Source organism: Martes martes (assembly GCF_963455335.1).
Source record: "Martes martes genome assembly, chromosome: 1".
Taxonomy (NCBI): domain Eukaryota; kingdom Metazoa; phylum Chordata; class Mammalia; order Carnivora; family Mustelidae; genus Martes; species Martes martes.
Window position 1 is genome coordinate 130,634,684 of NC_137888.1, and position 23,339 is coordinate 130,658,022.

General features: G+C 40.3%; 2 protein-coding genes across 3 annotated transcripts in view; one reads left to right on the forward strand and one right to left on the reverse strand.

Annotated features, from left to right (window-relative positions):
• CAPN7 (calpain 7) overlaps positions 1-15,019 on the forward strand; it is a 42,245-nt gene extending 27,226 nt beyond the window's left edge. Inside the window, exons 13-21 of one of the 2 annotated variants that reach the window (XM_080808059.1) lie at positions 1,619-1,763; positions 1,892-1,991; positions 2,281-2,416; positions 2,927-3,002; positions 7,122-7,267; positions 8,053-8,115; positions 11,278-11,408; positions 13,680-13,772; positions 13,862-15,019. In XM_080808059.1, the coding sequence (XP_080664185.1) occupies positions 1,619-1,763; positions 1,892-1,991; positions 2,281-2,416; positions 2,927-3,002; positions 7,122-7,267; positions 8,053-8,115; positions 11,278-11,408; positions 13,680-13,772; positions 13,862-14,006 (1,035 nt within the window). In that variant the 3' untranslated portion in view covers positions 14,007-15,019. The remainder of the gene's footprint in view (positions 1-1,618; positions 1,764-1,891; positions 1,992-2,280; positions 2,417-2,926; positions 3,003-7,121; positions 7,268-8,052; positions 8,116-11,277; positions 11,409-13,679; positions 13,773-13,861) is intronic. The other variant, XM_080808060.1, reaches the window with a different exon arrangement.
• Positions 15,020-15,778: 759 nt separating this feature from the next.
• The window catches only part of SH3BP5 (SH3 domain binding protein 5), a 70,884-nt gene continuing 63,323 nt past the window's right edge, over positions 15,779-23,339 (reverse strand). The window contains exons 5-9 of the mRNA XM_080808074.1: positions 22,932-23,062; positions 21,707-21,749; positions 20,774-20,993; positions 17,715-17,975; positions 15,779-17,232 (exon numbers count right to left, since the gene is read on the reverse strand). Coding sequence (XP_080664200.1) covers positions 17,024-17,232; positions 17,715-17,975; positions 20,774-20,993; positions 21,707-21,749; positions 22,932-23,062 — 864 coding nt within the window. The 3' untranslated portion in view covers positions 15,779-17,023. The remainder of the gene's footprint in view (positions 17,233-17,714; positions 17,976-20,773; positions 20,994-21,706; positions 21,750-22,931; positions 23,063-23,339) is intronic.

Genomic DNA, 23,339 nt, shown 5'->3' on the forward strand with positions numbered 1-23,339 from the left:
TGTGTCTCTCTCTGTCAAATAAATGAAATCTTTTTTAAAAAGAAAATGATTTATTTCAGAGAGAGAAAAAGAGAGCATGAGCAGGGGGAGGGGCACAGGGAGAAACAGGCTCCCTGCTCAGCAGGGAGCCCAATGCCAGACTCATCCCAGGACCCTGGGATCAGGAGGCAGATATCCTACTTATGTAGAGCTAGGTTTTATGGGGGGGAAAAAAAGTTAAATATCTGTGTGGCAGGGGCAAGAGTGGACAAGTGGTAAGAAGAAATTGAGAAAAGGAATTGGAAGATTCCTGAGAGAAATGAATGTCCAGATATCACATCTTTCCCAGGCCATGATTTGCTACATTTAAAATAGCTGAGGACTGTATCTTTCAAAAATGTCCCCCAAATAGTTTGACATCATTCGAAAATGAATACAATTTCCTAATTTGACTGCTTGAAATAAGACAAATACTCTTTTGGATTTACAAGCTGTTTTGATTTTCTGAGTTCAAGTAATGAGTTCTGTACACACACCAAGTATTTGTTGAGCACTTACCATAACCTTAACAGTCTGTTTTATAAACTCAGTCAAGACTTCTGAAAAAGGACAGTAGTGTTACCATTTCAAGTTTACAGTCTCATTGGGGAGACAAAACTCATGCATTTGTACAAGTAGGAAACAAGATAGAATATTAATTGTTTTAAACTAAAGTAATATAGAGTATTAATGTTACAAAGTTTAGAGAAGAAGTAGTAATTAAAAGAAAACCATTACTAATTACTAAATATTTTGCATATTTTGGATATGTTAATTCATTTAATCTTCACAACAGTGTTCTAGGAGACATTATAATCTTCATTTTATGTGTGAGTAAACAAATGATCAGAGAGTAAATGACCCACCAGAGGTCCATAAAGCTAATTAATAGAGCTGACATTTGGTCCCATTTCTTTTTGACTCCAAAGTCCATGTTTTTTTCTCTTCTTCATTGCTGCAGTCTTCATTGAGAGAATCAGTGGAGAAAAAAGCTAAGGAGTATCTGAAAGGATCTTAAGGGAGGAGGGTGGTTACAAGGGATGAGAGAGGGCTTTCCAGGAAAGGGGGACAACATGGGTAAATAAGGATTATTTGTGGGGATGATGAGAGAAAAGACTAAATTAGAGCCAAGGGTATGAGTACTGGAAAATAAAGTGGGGCCAGAGCAGAGTAGGCTTTGAAAGGGTGGGAAATTCATGGTGCTCTAAGGCAGCACTTTCCAAAAGAACTTCCTACTATGATGGAAGTGTTCCGTATCTGTGCAGTGCGTAAGCCAATAGCTATACATGGTCCTTGAACACTTGAAATGTGGCTAGTGTGACTAAGGAACTGATTTTTATTTTTTTATTTAAAAAAATTAATTTTAATTACCACCTATGGGTAGTGACTACCATATGGACAGCATAGCTCTTGGGAATAGATAGGCGTCAGATATGTTATGTAGTGAAAATATTGATTAAAGAATATTGTAAGTTGATGTGGAAGGAAAAGTATTGATCAGTATTCAAAATGCAACCTCTCTTAGAAAATGCATGATATAACTAATAAAAATTTGGTAAAACTGTTTTGCAACTTTATCTTTTTTTTTTTCCCTTAATAGGGGCTGCGATTTATCCAGCTGAAAAATCCTTGGAGTCATTTACGTTGGAAAGGAAGATACAGTGAAAATGATGTAAAAAACTGGACCCCAGAGTTACAAAAATATTTAAACTTTGATCCTCGAACAGCTCAGAAAATAGACAATGGTAAATACATCTTCTCAATTTTGATACCATTCGATCTTTAACATGCTTTAGTAATATGAAATGTATTAACTGACTGAAGTCATTTGTCATTAAGATATTGTATGGATTAACAGGCATCTAATTTTCAGGAATATTTTGGATTTCGTGGGATGATCTCTGCCAGTATTATGATGTGATTTATTTGAGCTGGAATCCAGGTCTTTTTAAAGAATCAACATGTATTCATAGGTAACTTTTTTGCATATTTCAGAATATGCTTTATAGTAGTCTCCACTTTTCTCATGTAAAATATAAGGATTAACTTATGAAGATTAGCATTCTGTCATTCCTGCAAATGACTGCCATGTGATAGTTATTTTCTTTATATGCTGTTTTGGTTATGCCAAAAATTATTTAAGCAATAAAACAAAAATCCTGATAACCTAGTTGTATTAGAAACACAAAACTTTTAAAAATAGTTTGTTTTAGCTCAATGAGAAATTGAATTACTGTTTTCTTTCTTGACTTTCTCTTTTAGTACTTGGGATGCTAAGCAAGGACCTGTAAAAGATGTCTATAGTCTGGCCAACAACCCCCAGTACAAACTGGAGGTGCAGTGTCCACAAGGGGGCGCTGCAGTTTGGGTTTTGCTTAGTAGACACATAACAGACAAGGTACTGATCCCTTCTTATATGTCCCATATAGAAACTTTAAAAAATGTAATTAGACCGTTGTGAACAAGATACGTAATTTGGTCACCAGCCTGTTTCATTTATATAGATGGCTTGAAGATAGTGTTGTATTACATAAACGTGTATTTGCCTCTAAGGAAATTTATATACTTAAAATTGAAGAAAAATGTGAGTTTATGCTTGCCAGTGAGGGTTTTGAGCTTGATTATGTAGGTCTTAAGAATACTATCATTAAAATACTCTGAAGTGGGTTTGAAGATGTTAAATCATTAGGCCTGATTCTGTAAACCATAACCATAATCTTAATAGCCTCAGAGTCTTATTTAATGATTACTTTATACAATGTGGTCATCCATTGAAATGAGTTTAATTCAGAAAAGCAGTTTTTACAGCACTAAGTAGCTGAAATGCTCTTAAAATTAGAATTTTTTTCCCTACTAAGAGCATTTTGAGCCCATTTTCCTAACTATATTGGATTCTTTGTACTTTCAGGATGATTTTGCAAATAATCGAGAATTTATCACAATGGTTGTATACAAGACTGATGGGAAAAAAGTTTATTACCCAGGTATGTTTGTAGACAAACATTCAAACAAACTTTAAAATTTTATTTGCCTGATTAAAATGACAAACTTTATGTAGATAATATGCAGAAATAATGCTGATAGGCTAATAAAAACCATTCGAACGGACGTGCTGGTATTTATGCTACTTTGGTGTTTTGTTCTGATTTGTTTTTAATTTAGAGACCTCAGGAATTGGAGATTCCTGTATTCTTGCATATTGCTGTCAGAGTTTTATTTCTAAAACTTAAATCCTATCTGATCAAAAATCCTATGATTTTCTATGGGCTCCTGGATAAAATCTAAGCTCTCTGGCATGGTTTGTAAGACTTTTGATATTCTGACCTTAACCTTTCTGTTGCCTTTTATCTCAGGCCACAGCTTTTCAGTGACATACTCATTACTCCTGAACATTCCGTGCCCTTGCTTCCCCTCTTTTCATACAGTTTCTTCTCCCAAGTCTCTCTCTCCTCCCTCTCCTCTACCCATTTACTCCTCTTACCCTAGTCTATGTAATAAACATGGTTAAGATCCAGCTTATATGTTATTTCCTGTGATAACGTTTCTGCCAGGCAAAGTGAATCTTTCCCTCTATAGGGCTCCTGAGGCATTTAACATACTATATTGAAACCACTTTCCTTTCATATTAAAAAAAAAAAAGTTTACCGTATATTAAGCATAGGAACTGTTAGTTTATGTGCTTGTTGGAAAGACAGAACTAAGAAAAATACCAGTTAGTGATGTGTCTGTAAAGAAATAAGTAGGGTTATGTGTTTGTGACTGGTTGCTTTGGTTGGGTGGCCATGGAAGGCCTCTTTGAGAAGGGGTTAGAGGAAGTTTGAATGACAAAAAGGGATCAGTCATGCAAAGAAATAAAGGGAAAAGCATTATAGGCAGAGGGAATAACAAGTGGGAGGACTCTAAAATGAGGAAAAAAGAGTGTTTTTTAGAAACGAAAAAAAGCCCAGTAGGCCTGGGGTGGTATGGTATCAAGAGGTCAGAAAGGTATGCAGGCTCAGATGACGTGATGTTCTGTAAGCCACACCAGGGTTTGGATTTTGTTCTAAGTGTAATAGGAAATCTTTGGAGAGCCTTGATCAGGAAAATGACATGATACAAAATTTTTTTAAAGACCATTCTTTGTAGAATTATATTGGCCGGGGCAAAAAATGGAAAAGTACAAAATTAGTGATTTTGAGAAAGAACTTAGCATAATAGGAGGGGAGTGGAGATGAGGAGGAGTGGACAGATTTGGGTTTCAGTAGGATTGTCAGGACCTGAGTTAATTTTGGGGGGCAAAGAGAAATCAAGGATGATTTCTGTCTTTTTGGCTTACTTCATAAAAAGATGCTATAACATTTACTGAGATAGGCAAAAACTGAGTATGGGGCAGAGGAAGCAGTTTTGTTGTGGAGTAAAAGCAAAAGTTAATTTTTTTGTTGTTGTTACTTATTTAAAATACCTATTAGATATCCAGGTATAGAAGCCAAGGAAACAATTGGATTTTTGGGTAGAGTTCTGAGATAAGGTTAAGGTTATAGATGCAGATTGAAGAATCAGGGGCATATAGATGCCTTTTGAAGATAGGACTGTATACACTGCCAGTGGAGAGAGTTGTAGGTACAGAGATGAACACCCAGGACCTGACCCTTGGATTCAGACAGCTTAAGGTTGAGCAGAAGAAAGTTACTGCAGAAAAATTAGAACAGAGTACCTGAGGAAATAAAGTAAGATTTACATGACCCAAGTGAGGACAGTGTTTCATGAGGGAAAGAGCAGACAAATGCATCTATTGTTATTTTAGAGGTAAGATAGGTTAGAGAAGAAACAATTGTACTTAGCATCCTGGTAGTCATTGTTGACCTTAACAAGAACAGAGTTGGTAGAGAGGTGAGCTTAGAAGCCCAAATGGAGTGGATTGAGGAGAGACTGGGAGGTAAGGAAGCAATTATTGACTTGGAGTGGATTGAGGAGGGTCTGGGTGGTAAGGAAGCAATTATTGACAGTTCTTTCAAGAAGGCTGAGCAAAAGAAAGTGGTTTCATTAAGTCTTGTTTTTATTTAGTCAGAGAAAAACATGGTATTCATCCCCCTGACACGGGGTGAGGTGGGGAGGCGGAGGAAGCTGGGGTATAGAAACTACATGACAGGCCCTGATTCCTATCAGTCAGTCAATATCAAGAGATTTTGATATTCCAGAATGGGCATGGCACATACGATTTCAAGGATTAAAGGTAAATTAGCCAAATTTCCCATTTTTCATTATGTTGGCCACTATGCAACCAAAAAAACACAAATATTGTGAGTAGCTATTCCTAGCATTAAGATGTTTATATGGCTTTTGAACTTCAAAAATATTTTTGTTACACTTTTTTTTTTTTATTTTTAAGATTTTATTTATTTATTTAACAGAGATCACAAGTAGGCAGAAAGGCAGGCAGAGAGAGGAGGAAGCAGGCTCCCTGCAGAGCGGAGAGCCCATGTAGGGCTCGATCCCAGGACCCTGGGATCATGACCTGAGCTGAAGGCAGAGGCTTTAACCCACTGAGCCACCCAGGTGCCCCTTTGTTACACTTTTTATTTGGATTTTTTTTAAACAATGCTCCCTCTTACATATAATGATACTGCCTTTTCAGAAAAAAATTTCTGGTTTACAATTTTATTTTCATTACAACACTCAGGTGAATTAAAAAACACTCTTCTATCATTCCCATTTGACAAGAGAGTAAACTGAGGCACAGAAAGGTTAAAAATCTTGTCCAAGACTTCCATTTTTCTCCTCATACTAGATCACACCACTCTAAGCATTAGAGATTTATTACCTGTTTGAGATACTAAAATGTTTAGTTTTTTCAATAGATTATATAAGTATTCAGTGTTCCTAAATAAGCTAAATGGTATAGCATTGATTTTAAATGACATGTAATAATATCCATGCATGAAATAATTTTATTGTATTGGCTTGATTGCAATAAGACATCAGAGACTATATCATGCAGCATTGTTTGAAATAGCAAAATACTGGAAATAATCTGTGATATTGTCTGAATAACTAATGGAGATATAAATAAGTCATATTCATATGATGGTATGTCATATAGAGAGTTTTAAAAGGAATAAACCATATCTATATAGAACGTGAATCTAAAAAACATTGAGTGAAAAATGAAAGCTTTAAAATAAGACAATATGGTGTCCTTTTTTTAGATATATACCCACAGATAGAACATTTATTCATTCATTTTTAGGGATGTGTGTGTGTTCAATACTGAAAAGATGCCCAGGGGCGCCACATCAAGCCCCACATCGGGCTCTCTGCTCAGCAGGGAGCCTGCTTCCCTTCCTCTCTCTGCCTGCCTCTCTGCCTACTTGTGATCTATCTGTCAAATAAATAAAATCTTTAAAAAAAAAAAAAAAGAAAGAAAAGAAAAGATGCGCATTAATCCGTCAGAGTGGAACAGAATGAGACTAAGGGTGGTGTTTAAAAGGGACTTTGTTTTATAAGGAAGCTAGTATGACTCCCATACTTAGTTCTGAATGGTGAGGGATATAGATATATTTTTATATACTACTTTGTATCTTAAAAAATATTGCCTCAAAATAAAAAAGCACCAATCTTGATTTTAAAATCCTCTACTGGAGAAAATTCAGCACAGGGCTAGTAGGTATTATCTTCTGTCTCATTGAATGTATTCCAAAAGATAGCATTTACTTACTAGCAATTATTTAAAATTTTTAATTGTAAAGTTTTAAGTTGAAATTCCTTTGTACTATTATGTTTTAAAGATGGAATCAAGGAGGAGGGATGTCCATTCATTTAATGTTTTTTCCTATCATGACCTATAAAACTTTAATTTAGAAACTATAGAAACTGGGGCACCTGGGTGGCTCAGTGGGTTAAAGCGTCTGCCTTCGGCTCCGGTCATGATCTCGGGGTCCTGGGATCGAGCCCTGCCTCAGGTTCTCCGCTCAGCGGGGAGCCTGCTTCCTCCTCCTCTTTCTGCCTGCCTCTCTGCCTATTTGTGATCTCTGTCTGTCAAATAAATAAATAAATCTTAAAAAAAAACAAAACATGAAAACTATAGAAACTAAAGTATCCTTTTCTGTAAACCTACTTATTTGTAGGTGACCCGCCTCCATACATTGATGGTATTCGAATTAACAGCCCTCATTATTTGACTAAGATAAAGCTGACCACACCTGGGACCCATACCTTTACATTAGTGGTTTCTCAGTATGAAAAGCAGAATACAATCCATTATACTGTCCGGGTGAGTAAACCAACATACAATGACAGAATACAATAATTTCGAGTACATAATGTGCTCTGCTTCTTAGTGGGATTAGTATAGCAAAAATGTATTTCTGAAAATTGTCTGTAAATTTTTGTGTGTATGTGCTTATATTAATTCAGCATTAAATTACAATGCTTCCCAGAGAAAATAATGCTTTTGAAAAGTACTATTTTTATTTTGAATAACATATTGAATGAACAATTTTAGTTTTCAGAATAATAGTTTGGTCCTGAGATAATGTGATACATTGAAGTAATAAATTCTATTTCAGAACAAGCAGTGAAGAACTCCTTTATCCTATGTAATACTTTAATTGACTTAAAAAACACAACTTTGAACTCTGTGAAAGGAAATCAGTTGCCTATGAACATATTGCTCTCTTACAGCTGGGCGGGTTAGTTGGTTGGATGGGGTGGAAGGTTATTGTAATTTTGTTCTGCATAGGTTTTTTTTTTCCCATACATCAGTAAGGGAGCTCAACTTGAATAGATTTTTAGTGATGAAAGGGACATTGGGTGGCTGCTTCTACCCACCTTTTTTGCAGACACCAAGGCCTAGGGACATTGTCCTGAGTCACACATAGGAGCAGAGAAAGCCAGAACAAGATCCCTAGCTGCTCAATTCCCAGTTCATTAAGCCTGTGTACAGAATAATTACTTTTATGTATGCCAACTGATTTTTCAGTCTCCTAGTATATTCTTTATCACTATGTTGTTTTTATAAGAATAAACTTAGTACAATAAATTTTGTTTAAAATCTAGGTATATTCAGCCTGCAGCTTTACTTTTTCAAAGATTCCTTCACCGTACACCTTATCAAAACAGGTAAGAATTCTTTCTCTGGGTCATAATATCAGAGAACGCTTAGAATTCCCTGGTCTTTTTCTCCATTTTTCATCTTACTCACATTTAAGAATTTCTTACAAAATAAAAACATTCTGGACTTGACAGTAATACAAGGGAAATGTAAGTGGCCTCCAGTCTGGGTTGGAACACAAGATCTTCAGTGAACAACATTTAGTGATTCTGTGAAAAGAAATAAGGCGCAAAGAAAAAAGATTATGCAGACTTTGGTCATTAGGGAAGGATTCATCATGTAGATGAACCTTTATTTTATATTTATTTTTTTAAAAGATTTATTTCAGAGAGAGTGCACTAGCATGAGTTGGGGGAGGGACAAGGGGAGAAGTAGTCTCCCTGCTGAGCAGGGAGCCTACCACAGAGCTCCATCCCAGAACCCTAGCATCATGACCCAAACTTAAAGCAGATGTTTAACGACTGAGCCACCCAGGTGTCCATAGATGAACCTTGAAAGTAGAATTTGAGACTGGTTTTGCAGAGTGTGCTAGATGTCATCTCTAGAGGAAGATTTGAGGGAGAATTCTTGGCTCCCTTATCAAATATTAATTGACCATATATGCTTGGGTTTATTTCCAGGCTCTTTATTCTGTTGGCCTATATGTGGTTTTTATACTGTCAGTACTGTATTGTTTTGATGACTATAGCTTTATAGTACAGCTTGAAATCAGGAAGTGTGTTATCTCCTGCTTTGTTCTTTCTCAGGATTTCTTTGGCTATTCAGGGTCTTCTGTGGTTCTGTGTAAATGTTGAGTGTTTTTTGTGTTTAAAAAAAAAGTCATTGGAGTCCTCTGATAGGGATTGGATTGAATTTATAGATAACTTTTGGTGTATTGACATTTTAACAATATTAACTCTTCCAGTCTGTGAACATAGGATATCTTTCCATTTATTGTGTTATTTTCAATTTCTTTGATTAATGTTTAATAGTAGTTTTCAGATGATAGCTTTTATCTCCTTAAATTTATTCCTAAGTATCTTATTGTTTTTGTTGTTATTATAAATGAGATTGATTTATTTTTCAGAAACTTCATTGTTAACAGAAATGCTACTGATTTCTGTATGTTAGTTTTGTATCTTGCAGCTTTACTGAATTTGTTGGTTAGATCTAACAGTCTTTTGAGTCTTTAGGTTTTTCTATATATAAAATCATGTCATCTGCAAATAGAGACAATTTTATTTTTCCTTTCCAGTTTGCTACATTTTCTTTTTCTTGTCTGATTACACTAGCTAGGACTTCCAGAATATGTTGAATAGGAGTGGTAAGAGTGGACATTCTTGTCTTGTTCCTGATCTTAGAGGAGAAGCATTCAACTTTTCATCATTGTGTATGTTAACTGTAAGCTTGTCATATGTGGCCTTTATTATGTTAAGATATGTTCCTTCTATTCCACATTTCTTAGGGAAGCGTTTCTACCATGAATGGATGTTGAATTTTGTCAGGTGCTTTTCCTGTGTTTGTTGAGATGATTATAAGATTCTTCCATTCTGTCTATTGTGACTTATCATATTGGACTGATTAGCATGTGTTGAGCCATCCTTGCATCCCTGGGGATTGTGTGTTTTCATATAGTTCATTAAGCTTCCTTAAGGATTGTTCTGCATTCTTTGTGTTACAGTTCATAGGATCTCCATTTTTTAGGCTTATTGGAGCATTGTTCATTTTTTGGATGATGTCCCATTTACCTGATTTTTTGTGATCCTTTGTGCACATTTGAGTGATTAGGCTGACTTTCCTGCTTTGCTGTGGCAGGATTTTTTCCACCAGTTAGCTTAGTTTGGGTTTCTGGGTGTCTGCTGGTATTGTCCTTGGGCAGACTGGGCCTGCCATGATGGTCTGTTTTTGGGCAAGGCAACTGTTAGGACTCTGAGGATGGGAATGGTGGTTGTGCCATGAGCTGAGAACAGTTGGGTAGGACTGCTGGCTTGGTCCTACCCAAATGAGGCTATGAAACAGGCTCCACAGTTGCTTAGATTCTCTGGTCGGACTTACTACAAAGTCGGGACATGATACTATAATCAGTAGTAGATGGGGCTATGAATTAGTTTCCCTGCTTTGGTAGGGCAACAGAGCAGGACCCAGGGTTTGTGCATCTCTTTGTTTGGGGACCTGTACTGAATTCCCTAGTCAGGTGAGGCCACCACTTCTGCTCTGCAGACAGGGCAAACCCACAAGCTGTGCTTTTTGTTCAAGCGCCACTATGAAAGGGCTGTTGGGTTATGCAGCTCTCCGTGTGCACTGGTTTGGTTCCCTGGTCAGAGAGACTGAAGGCTGTATTCAGTGATGAGCAGGCCTACAAATCAGCAGGAGAAGCATCTCTTTGTTATCTTGACATAAGCCCCCCTACACCCCAAGCTGTAACCAGACAGGGCTCCATGAACTCTTGGTTCTGCCTACTCTTGTCCACTGGAATGCACAGCATCCAGTAGTTGTCACCAGCCCTTCTGGTCAGATGGAGCTGGAAGGCAGTGTCTGCAGCAGTTGGGGCTATGACTCAGCTCCTTGCCTGATGTGGGCAATCCAGGCTGCAAGGCCAGCAAAACCATTTGGCTATCCAAATCAGGCAGATCTGCACCCTGCCAAGCTTCTGGGTGGAAGCATACCCCTAACTTGGTTCTGCAATTACTGCTTGGGCACCTCAGGTATGAATTCAGCCTGCTGAGGTCCCCGTGCTGGTTGTTGCAAGCTCCACCCTCTTCTTTGTCGCAATTTCTCCTTTAATTCTTACGGTGCGAGATCAGGTAGGGGTTTTTGTAAAGCAAGTCACAATTCTTGGGGGGAGGTTGTTGTTCACTGAAGAATCAGAAGCTCTGAGGAGACATCACCACCTGGTGCTGGCCTTGAGACAGTGCAGTCAACATGTAGCTGTTTCTCTTGTCCTTCTAATGTAACCTGTCTTGGGCTCTGTGGTGCAGGAGGGTGCTTCTGCCTCACATCCATGTTCAGGAATTTCTCAGTGCTATTCTCTTCTGGAATAGCTATTGTCCCTGTGAATGGGAGCAAAGCAGGAGGAACCTTTGTTGCCATCTTGGTGACACCATTCCCTTTTTGAAGGGAATTCTACTTTCTTTAAAGTAGAATTGGAGAATGGGAAGTTTTGCTAATACAAAAACTTTGTTTTATTAAAGATTAATGGAAAGTGGAGTGGCCAGAGTGCTGGAGGATGTGGAAATTTCCAAGAAACTCACAAAAATAACCCCATCTACCAATTCCATATAGAAAAGACCGGGCCATTACTGATTGAGCTAAGAGGACCAAGGTTTGTGATTAAGTAACTTTTTAAAGTTAATATCATATTAAAAATGAGTTTAATGGAACAGAATAGGGTTTTGAAACAGACCTGGGCATATATAGGCACTTGATTATTGAAAAAGATGGCATTGCAGAGGAGCAGGGGAAGGATAGGCTGTTGAATAAATGTTCTGGGATAGTTGGAGTATCCGTGTGCCAAAAAGGTAATTAGACCACTTTCTCACATCAGACCTAAAAATCTATTGCAGTTGGGCTACTAATAAAGGAGATATTTTAATGACTTCAGGATAAAGAAAAAATTAAGACACAAAGAGCACATAGAAGGATTTGTAAATACTCTACACTAGTTATTAAAAAAAGAATCCACAGTTTAAAAAATGAAAGCTCGGATAGGCATGTCATAAGAGGAACAATTCAAAATGGCTGATAAACCGTTGTAAGAGCCAAACATTTGTAACAACCCAAGTGTTCATCAGTAGCATTGAAGATTATAAAATAGAGCGCTGCCTAACAATAAAAATAAATTATAGCTACCCACAACATGATGGATAAGTCTTAAAAACAATGCTGAGGAGAAGCCATACATAATAGAACATCAACTGTATGATTCCACTTAAGTGAGGAGCAAGCAAAACGAAACTACTATTTAAAGATGCGTGCTTAGGTTGTCAGACTATATAAAAGCAAGAAGGTAGGGGAGGGGGTTGGGAAATGGGTGAAATAGGTGAAGGGGATTAAGAGGTACAAACTTCCAGTTATAAAATAAGTCAGAAGGATGAAAAGTACAACAGAAAATATAGTCAATGATACTGTTGCACTGTACAGTGAGTGCACCCACTGTGGTGAGCATAACATACAGAACTTGTATCACTGTTGTACATCTGAAACTAACTTATGTCAACATACTCTTAAAGAAAGGCAAGACATTGTTAAATGTTAGCTCTGTGGGGACAGGAGCTGTAATGAGAAAGGCATGTACAGGGACTTCTATGGTGTTGAGAGTTGCGTTGATCTGGGTGGTGACGACCTGTGTGTTCACTTTATGTGTTATATAGGCTTTATGTTGTGTGTACATTGTGTTCTATTTCTCAACTTAAAAAGGTTTAAAAAACAATAAAAATAGTACTTCTAAGTAAAATTCGCCTTCATTTTGCCTCTTTATAAACACTAATAATCTTTTATATTTGGTTAAGCTAGTTTTCTAGTTTGGTAGGTGAAACAAGGTATCTAGTTGTTGCTCTTTTGTATTCAATTCGTAGATTGAAGTAAAAGGATTTGACATAAAAGTGTTTGACAGTGTGTATCTTTTGTTTTCCGTATTCATGTCTTTTGCCCATTTTTCTCTTGGAATTGTTATGGTTTTCTTAACTTTAGGCACTTATCACATATTTGCAAGTATTTTTCCCAGATCTTTTTTTTTTTTTTTCCATGTAGAGAAAATTTTCTTTTTAAAGTAATCAGATCTTTTCGGGTTTATTTTGCTATGGGTAGGAAATCTCACCCCAGTATCAGATTTGTACCATATTTTTTTCTAGGTTTTTTTGTTTTTTGCTTTTTACATCTAGATAGAATGTATTTTTATATTTGGTGTGAATACAGCGTCAGTTCTTTTTCCTAAATTTGTCACCTCCTCACCATTTAAATTTTTTTTTTAATTTATTTATTTGTTAGAGACAGCGAGCGAGCGAGCGAGCACAGGCAGACAGAGTGGTAGGCAGAGGCAGAGGGAGAAGCAGGCTCCTCACCGAGCAAGGAGCCCGATGTGGGACTCGATCCCAGGACGCTGAGATCATGACCTGAGCCGAAGGCAGCTGCTTAACCAACTGAGCCACCTAGGTGTCCCACCTCCTCACCATTTAAATAATCCTCCTTTTCCCTACTGATTTGGAATGTCATGTCTACCATATGCTAATTACTTCTGTAAATTCAGATTTCAGGCTCTCTCCTTTTTTTCTGCAAAGACGGTATTTTATCATTTAAATTTGACAGTATTCTCTGAGAGCCTGTGGTAAAAATACTGTTTCTTCTAAAGCAAGTTTAATACTAATCTTCATGGCTTCAATTTAAAAATATGAATATAAATCAATATAAAAATATAAATGGCATCTTGTATAATTAAAATAAAAAAGGTATATCCATGTGTTCCAGAGTGGTTTCCGCCTCCTAAAGCTTTAGAAAGCATATACTCGATTTAATAGTATATCTGCACTTTAGTTATTTTTAGGTATGTATTTGAGACTACTTAATAACAACAGTAATTGTTTCTTTTTATTGCCAGGCAATATAGTGTTGGATTTGAGGTTGTAACAGTATCTGTGGTGGGAGATCCTGGTCCCCATGGCTTTCAGAGGAAGTCTAGTGGTGACTATAGGTAATGTTGGCATTTTGACTGCATCTAATTTATTTTACTCTTTGTGGCATCATCTTCTGTAAACTTTGTTCTCATTTCCCTGCATATAGGTGTGGGTTTTGCTACCTGGAATTAGAAAATATACCTGCGGGGATCTACAATATCATTCCTAGTACTTTTTTGCCTAAACAAGAAGGACCTTTTTTCTTGGACTTCAATAGTATTATCCCGATCAAGACAACACAACTTCAGTGATGCAGCTTTCAGCATTTACTGGATTTTATACTTACCCAATCAGCTCTTCGAATGAGGACAGAAATCCTCAGGACACCAAACAATCAGAACAGAATTAAATCTCTCAAAATGTTACAGTGGGATCTGGTGCTGCTCAAGTCAGAGTGTTTAGAATTGTATATAGTCAGAATTACCCTAAATCCCTCAGAAGTACTATTTACATGGTTTTGTGTGTATAAAGGACTTGGTTTGCATTGTGGGGCCCCATTGTATAAACAGACTGTGGAGGATTAAAGGTTAGGCTCAGCACTGTATGGTGCCTTTACTAGAAGAGAATAGAGACTAGATAAGGGACGTGACTTATCTACTCAACTGGGTGGAACAGTAGGCTGGAATAATATTCTGAAATACTTATATTTGTCTTTTGGCAGAGCATGTTGTAAGTTAAACTTTCTTGTGTTGTGACTCTGCATCTTGGGCAGCTAATTACCAAATGAATCATGTTACCATAACAGATTTTGTGTTACGATTTTTAATGTTTGTTGCCCAGATGTTATGAAAGAATAAAGCTTTAAGAAATATTTTAACTTAGTTTACAATGAAGGTGGTTGAACTTAAGTACCTGTCTCCTATTAACTCATGTAAGGAGAGCTGAGATACATTCACTATTGCGGTTCTTACTTTTATCAGGCTAAATGAAGGTAGTAATCTGAGACACTGAAGACGTTACAATTTAGTTTGTATAGTCTTTTAAAAATTGCTCTTATGGTAACACTGAAAAAAAATACGATTGAAAATTTAATATATGGTAATTGGGGTTGTATTTGGAAAAACTGCCAAGATACTAATGCCATGTATAAATTCCCAGTTTACACAGAAATCCATGAGAGCAGAATGATGCTCAGGATTTTAAACATCTGAAAATAAGGTGGAATTTTTCATCGTCTCTACTTTATAATTATCACCAGTTATTTTGTATTTCTGCTACCTTGATTTGAAATAAAATCTTTATACTTATGGAAACTGCATAGTTTAACCTAGAGAGATTATTAAAAGGCTTCATCTAGTACATTCCATCTAAATTATTTACATGACAGTTCAGGCTTCAGTAAATCTCTTTCATATCCAGGACAGTGATTCCAGTTTGGTAAATATTTAGTACTTTCAATTTTAGATGGATTCATTCTGTGGCCCTTTAAAGAAAAATTTAAACACATAATTGGAACATTTTATGTTAAAGATATTTGTACAGGATGCAAACAAGTAAGACCTAATTCCTACCCTCAAAAACTGAATGGAGACCTACATATACCGGTTTAATCTAATATTGAATTGTTATAATAGAGCTCCAGATACGGCACTACAGATAGGAAAAAACAGCCTGAATGTCAACCTGATGCACATTAGAATCACCTGGGGGAACTTTTAAAAGTTCAGTACCTCAGGTGTATCCCACATGATCTCAGGCTCTAAGACCGGCGAACAGCCGCCTTCTTGAAGCTTCCTGGGAGACTGCAGTGCAGCAGAGGTTGGGAAGCACTCTGACATAATCTCCTTGTCTTCATTCTTCTAATGCTGCATTCTCCTTACTGCGCTTTAGTCGCAGCAGAATTATAACTCAAATCTTCATAGTTGATCCTAAATTATTAGGATCCAGGACCTTAACTGGAAGTTAGAACAGATGCCCACTACATTCCATGCTCTTCCTTGTGGCAAGAAGGTTGCCTAGAGTGGAAGATGTAGGCAACATCAGGGTTTCTTATTGGAAGACACACAAAAGTAAACATTTTCTTAAACTGTTTTTTATTACACTCAAGAAATTAAGACAAGTACAAAATAACCTTGTAATTAGGATACTGTATCAGTCATTAAAAAAGGAGAAAACACTACAGTATGAAGAGATTTACAAATGACTAAAATATACAAGCTGTGTCAGAATTAACAGACAACTTGAAATGGGGTTGCTTTTCTTTTAGAAATGCTAAAGTTTTCTTAACAAAAAAGGACAAAAAATACAGTGCTCTAAATATGTGTAACCATGAAAACATTAAAGGAAAGCAATCTTAACACGTACTACCATTAGCATAACAGACTTCATTGCTTCTATTTAACAGCCTGTGCCAACACATGCCTACTCCCTTTCCTAGCTTTAAGGAACAATTCCCTCTAAGAAATACTAATGCAGCATAACCCTTAAATAATTTTAAAGTCACAACCTACAGAGAAATTGACACTTTGTCAATCTAGATATAACAATGGCAACCATTCTTCACATGCACTTCTCTTAATTCTTAAGTCCCATGGCTGGTGGGATAAGGTTTATGCTACAGACTCTCCTCCCCCACAGCCACAAATCGCCTTCTATGGTATGTCCCTGCTACCCTCCGTCCCTCCCATCCCCACGTTGGCATTCACCTTTCCCACCCCAAAAAGTGCAGTTCATGGTGTAACGTTTATAGAAAATGGTTCTAATGGGTATACCAGCATATAGGCTTTTTTAAAAAGCCCTTCTGAATACCAGAGGTGATGAAAATTGTGTTCTTGGATTTTTTTTTTTTTTTAAGCCTTCACTGGCCCAGAAAGGTGTGTTCTGAATATTTGAGTTTGTTCTTTTTTTTCATTTCGATCCCCTGGGATATAAAGGAGACACCATCTCCATTTTCCCAAATTGAGCGTAAGAGAAAGGAAAGAGAAGCAAGCTGTTGATCCCAGTTTGGCTCAGCTTCCCAGCCCCTTTCCTGGCTCGGGTTCTTTCACAGGAACTAGTTATTGCTTCCATAACACTGTTACGGGTAATATTCCACAAAGGCTGTGACCCTGGTCACAGTCCACTGCAACAACGCCTCTGCTCTGAAAAACCAGCCCAAGAGCTCTCTCCCAGAAGAAAACTCTTCAGCCCTCAAGGTCACAACTTCATTAGTGCAGTTTAGAGTAAACGCTTAAGATTTGGCATATATTAAATGATTATTGGCACAATGTTCTCCATACAGTTTCGTGTATAAATACTGCTATGCACTTGAGCCAGGGCTTTGGATGGATCAGCCAATCTGCACCATTTTTATGTCAGCAATAATCCCGTCTCTTCCCTTCGAGCACTGGAGGGAGAGCTGCTTCATCCTGTTCTCCAAGGCCTGGCCCTCGCGGGCGGTGCTACTTTGGCTCTTGCCACTGCCGCTGCTGTTGCTGAGGCCTCGGTTGTTGTTGGCTTTGTCACTTGTTTTATTTTCTGCCCCTTCTGCCCTGTCTCCTAGAGAAATGTAAAGGTCATCGGGTGAGTACTGATAATTCCAGGAGTCGCCTGGGCCCAGGCCATCGCAGCCCTCCAGAATCTCCCAAAGTTGCCTGGCCATGCCTGTCACAGAGCTTTCTCCATCACATGATGACAGACAGCTTTTATGGCTCAAGGCATTTTAGGTATTCCTTATCTTTAGAGAGGACTGGTCCCACCCTAACAGTGGGGAAACAGCTCGCCAGCACCGACTTGTGAAGAGGACTGCTGGGGATCAAAGACAGAACTCAAAGAGGAACCATTTGGGAGCAGAGCCAGGAGCCCCCAGAACAGCAGCTGGCATCTCCATGATCAACACGGACTGCACGTTCCCAGAGGCCCGGTCACGTGGCCCTGGGGCTGCCGAGACCTGGCAAAGGTCTTCAATAGTGCGGAGCTCTGGCTGCCAAGGCAGTGCGTCATGTGGCCCAGGCACCACTGGTGAGAGGGCTGTAACTCACCTCGTTCCACCTCACACTCAGGGGAGGAGGCTCCACTGCACTCGCTGCGAGGGCCCAGTACCGGGAACATCATTCCAAACTCCGACAGAGACACAGGGCTGGGCAGATCCAGGCTGCCAGGCCTCACAGCTGCAGGGAACTGGTCAGGCATCTCGGATGGGCTTGTGGGCCCTGAACTAAAGCTGGATACAGACTGGGTTTCCGAGTCGTCTTCTGATACGAAGTTGCTGCAGCTGTCATCTTCAAAGGCCTCAGAGGCCACTAGGAGGAGAGAGGATACCGGTCAGAGGTTCTGACATGGAGCAACCTTGTTCCTGCAGCCCCTCCAGAAGCGTGCCCCGCTGGCCAACAGCCAGACATGGCCTTGGGATGGCAGAATCCCTGCCCCCGAGTGCACCTGAGTAAAGGACTGACCCTCCCAAATCTGCGCGGCCAGAGTGTCCAGCAACTTGAAGGGAAGCAGCTGGGCCCTGTGGATATTCAGTGTCCTTACGATAACTTTCTAACTCCTGCTCTGGAAAGTCAGTGTTGACTACCTAAAGGGCGAGGATAAATCAGGCCAGATCAGGGGCTTTTCTCCACCCCAGATCCGCAAGTACAGAGGAAGAAAGTGGCCCTTTGGGATGCTCGCCGAACAAAGCCAGTAAGATGTGACAGCTGTTTCCGCATAGCAGAAGGAGCTACGAGAACAAACAGTCCTGTGTAGCGTATCTGCTGGGATCCTGTGATCTCCAAATCGCATAAAACTTCCCATCACTTATAAGACACACCATTTGCTGCAAAAGGACAAAATTCATTTACAACGCTCTTAGCTTGTGCCTTACTCATTTTGTAGATCAGAATAACCAAGGCCCAGAGGACAGGCCATTCTTGTGATCTGAAAGCCACTTTCACCTTTAACTCTTTTCCCCTCAGCCTGCACATAAGCCTGCTTATTAGACCTTTCCTATTCTACTTTCCCACCCTCCTCCCTCATCTTTAAAAACAGTCTTGGTAGCATTCCCTAGAGGACTACCATCAGTGAAAAGTACTGTAATACTGAGGACAGAAAATGAGCTTGTATTTGAATTAAGATCCTGTCTCCCTTGCTGTGTAGCCTTGGTCAGGTTACTTAACCTCTCTGAGCTTCATGTTCCTCTCCGTGTGAGAGGCTGGATATTAGAGTACCTCACACATTACTGACGATCAAATTTTAGTTTCCTTTCCTTTGGGCCTGGTACTTAAACATTTGTTGACCAAATTTCAAAACTCTGGAGGAAGGACCTTGGGAGAGCACAAACAGGGATTATTCCACAGAAAAGAGAAGAAAGGAAGTGTACAAAGACAGTGCTGAAAAAGTTTTCTTGATTAGCCTAAAGGGAAAATGACCATTTTCTTTCACCATACACAAAGAAAAACTCAAAATGGACTAAAGACCTAAATGTGAGACCTGGAACCATAAAAATCCTAAAAGAGAGCACAAGCAGTAATTCAGTGACATCGGTCATCGCAGCATTTTTTGAGACAGGTCTCGTGAGGCAAAGAAAACCAAAGCAATAAACTAATGCGACTACATCAAAATAAAAAGCTTCTGCCCAGTGAAGGAAATAACAAAACTAAAAGGCAACCTACAGAATGGGAGAAGATATTTACAAACGACATATTCAATTAAGAGTATCCAAAATATATAAAGAATTTATACAAGTCAACACAAAAACAAATAATCCAATTAAAAATGGGTCAAAGACATGCACAGACATTTCTCCAAAGAAGACATAACATATGGCCAACAGACACATGAAAAGTTGCTCAACATTGCTCATCATCAGGGACATGCAAATCAAAACCACAATGAAAGGCCACCTCACACCTGTCAGAATGCCTAAAATCAAAAACACAAGAAAAAAGTGTTGGCAAGAATGTGGAAAAAAAAGGAACCCTGTGCCCTGTTGGTGGGGGGTGCAAACTGGTGCAGCCACTGTGGAAAACAGTATGGAGGTTTCTCAAAAAATTAAAAGAACTACCCTATGATCCAGAAGTTCCACTACTGAGTATTTTGCGCCCAGAAATACAAAAACACTAATTCAAAGGGACACATGCACTCCTATGTTTACAGCAGCAATATCTATAACAGCCAAGAGATATGGAAGCAACCCAGTGTCCATGGATGGACAAATGGATAAAGAAGATGTGAGACACACACACACACACACACACACAGGAGTATTACTCAGCCATCAAAAAGAATGGAATCTTGCCATTGGCAATAACGTGGATAGAGCTCAAGAGTTTTATGATAAGAGAAGTAAGTTGGAGAAAGACAAATACCATATGATTTCACTCATGTGAAATTTAAGAAACATGAGCAAAGGAAAAAACCCGAAAAACAAGAAACACTTAGCTACAGAGAACTGATGGTTACCAGAGGGGAAGAGAGTGGGGGGATGAAGGAAATAGGAAATGGGAATTAAAGAGTATACTTATCATGAGGAAAAAAATAAAATGATAGAGGAGCAGCACAGCAAACATGTACCAGTTTCCCAACAGGTGGCCTTGAGAAAAAAGGTGTCTATAGTTAGACACCAGTGAGAGTCACCATTTTCAGACTTCTGAGTGCCTGACATTATTTCATCGAATTCCAGCCTCCCCTCTACACAGTGGATACTAGGTGCTCATACTCCCTACTTTACAGCTGAAGAAACAGAGTTGAGCCCTTCCCCACATCATGTACTAGGAGGACCCAGGATTTGAATCAAATCTGTGCACACAGTCCCTATTCAGAGGCAACTCTCCTTTCCTGCAGTACTTCTCAGAGACCTGAATGTTCCCATATGTACTCTGAACGTCAGGGTGAAAGTGTAACATTTTCCAAACTCATCCACTGCAGAACCCTGACTCTGAGGAACATTCAGTAGCACCTTGATAAATACAGCAGTCCACAAAATGGGGGAAGCCACGAGAAATCACCACCTTTCTGGCCTGTCCAGCTCTGAGACCCTTCCATGATGGCGAGACAGCCCTGGAAGCAGACCACACAAGCTGCGTCATTTCCCACTTGCACATGAGCCCCCAGAACTCACCAGAAACAGCATCCGGCTCAGGTTTGCTCCCTGACAGGTCCTCCACAGACGTACTGCTGCCCTCAGCCCCCACACCACAGCCCCGAGGCCCCATGGCACTGGAACGCCGCCGCTCGTGGATCTCGTCTGAGATCATCTCCAGGTTCTTCAGGGCCGTCTTATACTCGCCTTTAGCCAGGGCCAGTTTGGCCTGCAGGTCATCCACAGTCTTCTTCAGTTGCTGGTCAAGAGAACAGGAGGCCCCGTAAGTGGAGGCAGCCCCTACTGGCCTTGCAAGGCTTCTGAATAACATGTTCAAGCAATTTCTGCCCTTCCCTCCACTTCAAAGACTTCCCCAAGACATGAGTGATGGCCTGATTTCTCTTATCCAGCTATCCACACAACAGATCCACACTCCCAGCCCCAACTCCTATCCGGATGACAAACTCATGCTAATAACCAAAAACTACCACTGGCAGAATAAACCCCATCAGAGAAAGAATGGGTGTCAAACTCACACACAAGTACCACTTTCTAGCCATTTGGTCCCTTGTACTGTGATTCTCAAACTTGAGCGTGCATCAGAACCCCCTGGAGGCCTTTTGAAAACACAGATGGCTGGGCTCACACCTGCAGTTTCTAATTCAGTAGATCTGGACGGGGTGGGGCTTGGGAAATCTGCACTTCCTAGGTGAAGCTGATGCTGGTCCCAGCAGCCCCCAAGAACCACTGGCCTGGTACAGTGCAGAAAGCGGCTGAACAGCACATGGAGAGACTGCAGACACCGCTGAGGACCCAACCAAGACCACTCTGAGACCTGAAAACTCAGTAAAGAATGGGCTTCTCTCTCCGTTCTCCTCTTGTAGCAAATACGCCATGTGAAAGCCCGTTGCCACATAAAGTGGAACCTCACAGAAAAATCCCATCAACAGCAAAGCCAAAGGCTACACGTACCTCAAGCTGCACGTAGTACTTTGCCTTGAGTTCAAAATAGGGCCTGGGGAAGACACAAGGAAGAACTGTAAGGTGACAGAATACCATGACCCCAGTGGCCACAAGAGGGCATACCCAGGGCACTAGCTATGGCCGGCAGGCCTTCTGTCCAGGATATAAACTCCAACCACGCCATGAGATGAAGAGGATACGTGTGCCTCTGGAGCCTGATGGATACAGGCGCCCGTCAGAGCTGAGCTGACAGAAGGCCCATCTCAAGATCCGCGGAACCCACACAGGTGAACACTTAACTCCTTGTACCCTGGTTCACTTTCCTCCCTGGGGGGCTATTCAAGGCCCTACAGGGTGAGCCCAGCAGCCAAGGCAGCTGGAACCCCTTCTCCTAAGGAGGAGATTGGCCCCCTCAAGACTGAAGAACAGAGGAGGAGAAGGAGCTGCCTCAGCACACACCTTCCTCTACTGGGGTCACCCAGGGAGGAGAGAAGCACCATTCACCCCTCGCCAAAAGCATGGGGGTTCAGACTGGTCCTCCTGGATTCCGACCAGGACCAGAGGCATCAGTCTGCAGACCCAACCTGGTCATGGGCAAGAGAGAGGACAAATGCTAACATTCTACTGGTCTCCACATTCTGGGCCAGTCAAAAGACCCTGGCTCTTTTTAGGAACTTTGGTGTCGAGCATTAAGAGAAGACCAGTGCTTTATTCTTGGGCTGTTCACCTCTTGTGAAGCTCTTCAAAAGCTTGGAGGCCCAGCGACTGTGAATGAAGCAGGGGGCTTGTCCCCAAGATCATTACTATATAAAAATATATAGCAGTCATGAGAAAAGCTTGCAGAAACCTCCACTACAACCAGTCTTGCACTGTCTCATCGGCTCTTGGTCCACAGAGAACGTGTACTGTGCATACAGCTCACGCCCATTATGCTGACAGAAGGACACAGCTCATCCACACTGTCCACCACAGAGCCAAGGGCACCGAGTTTCCCAAAGCCCAGCCCCAGGCCCCAGCCAATGAGCCATGCGATGGTGTGCTTTTGAAATTCTTTTTTCTGTGTCTCCCAGGTCGGTCATAGCTGGAGCAGCACTTCCTGCCTTGGGGGGTTATACAGAACTTGGGGGATTCTGAGGAGGCGGGTCCCTGAGTGCATGGAACATAAAAGGTGGAGAAGATGCCTGAGAAGAACACAATCACACAGGGCCCCAGGGTCCCACACGCCCAGACTCACTTGGACTTGTTGATGGCTCTCTTGAGCTTCTTCTCCAGCTGCCGCATACGGCCCATGGCCGCATTGTACCTGGCCGCCGTCTCCTTGTGTACCAGCTCGCTCCTCGTCTTGGTCTGCTCCGCCTCCATGACCTTCAAACGACAGCAGATGTCAGCCTGGCCAGAGAGTCCTTTGTTGGGGTATTTCCTATATCATTTTTTAAAATACTCTGAGAAGGGGCACCTGGGTGGCTCAGTTGGTTAAGCGACTGCCTTTGGCTCAGGTCATGATCCTGGAGTCCTGGGATCGAGTCCCGCATCAGGCTCCCAGCTCCATGGGGAGTCTGCTTCTCTCTCTGACCTTCTCGCCTCTCATGCTCTCTCTCACTCTCTCTCTCTCTCTCAAATAAATAAATAAGATCTTAAAAAA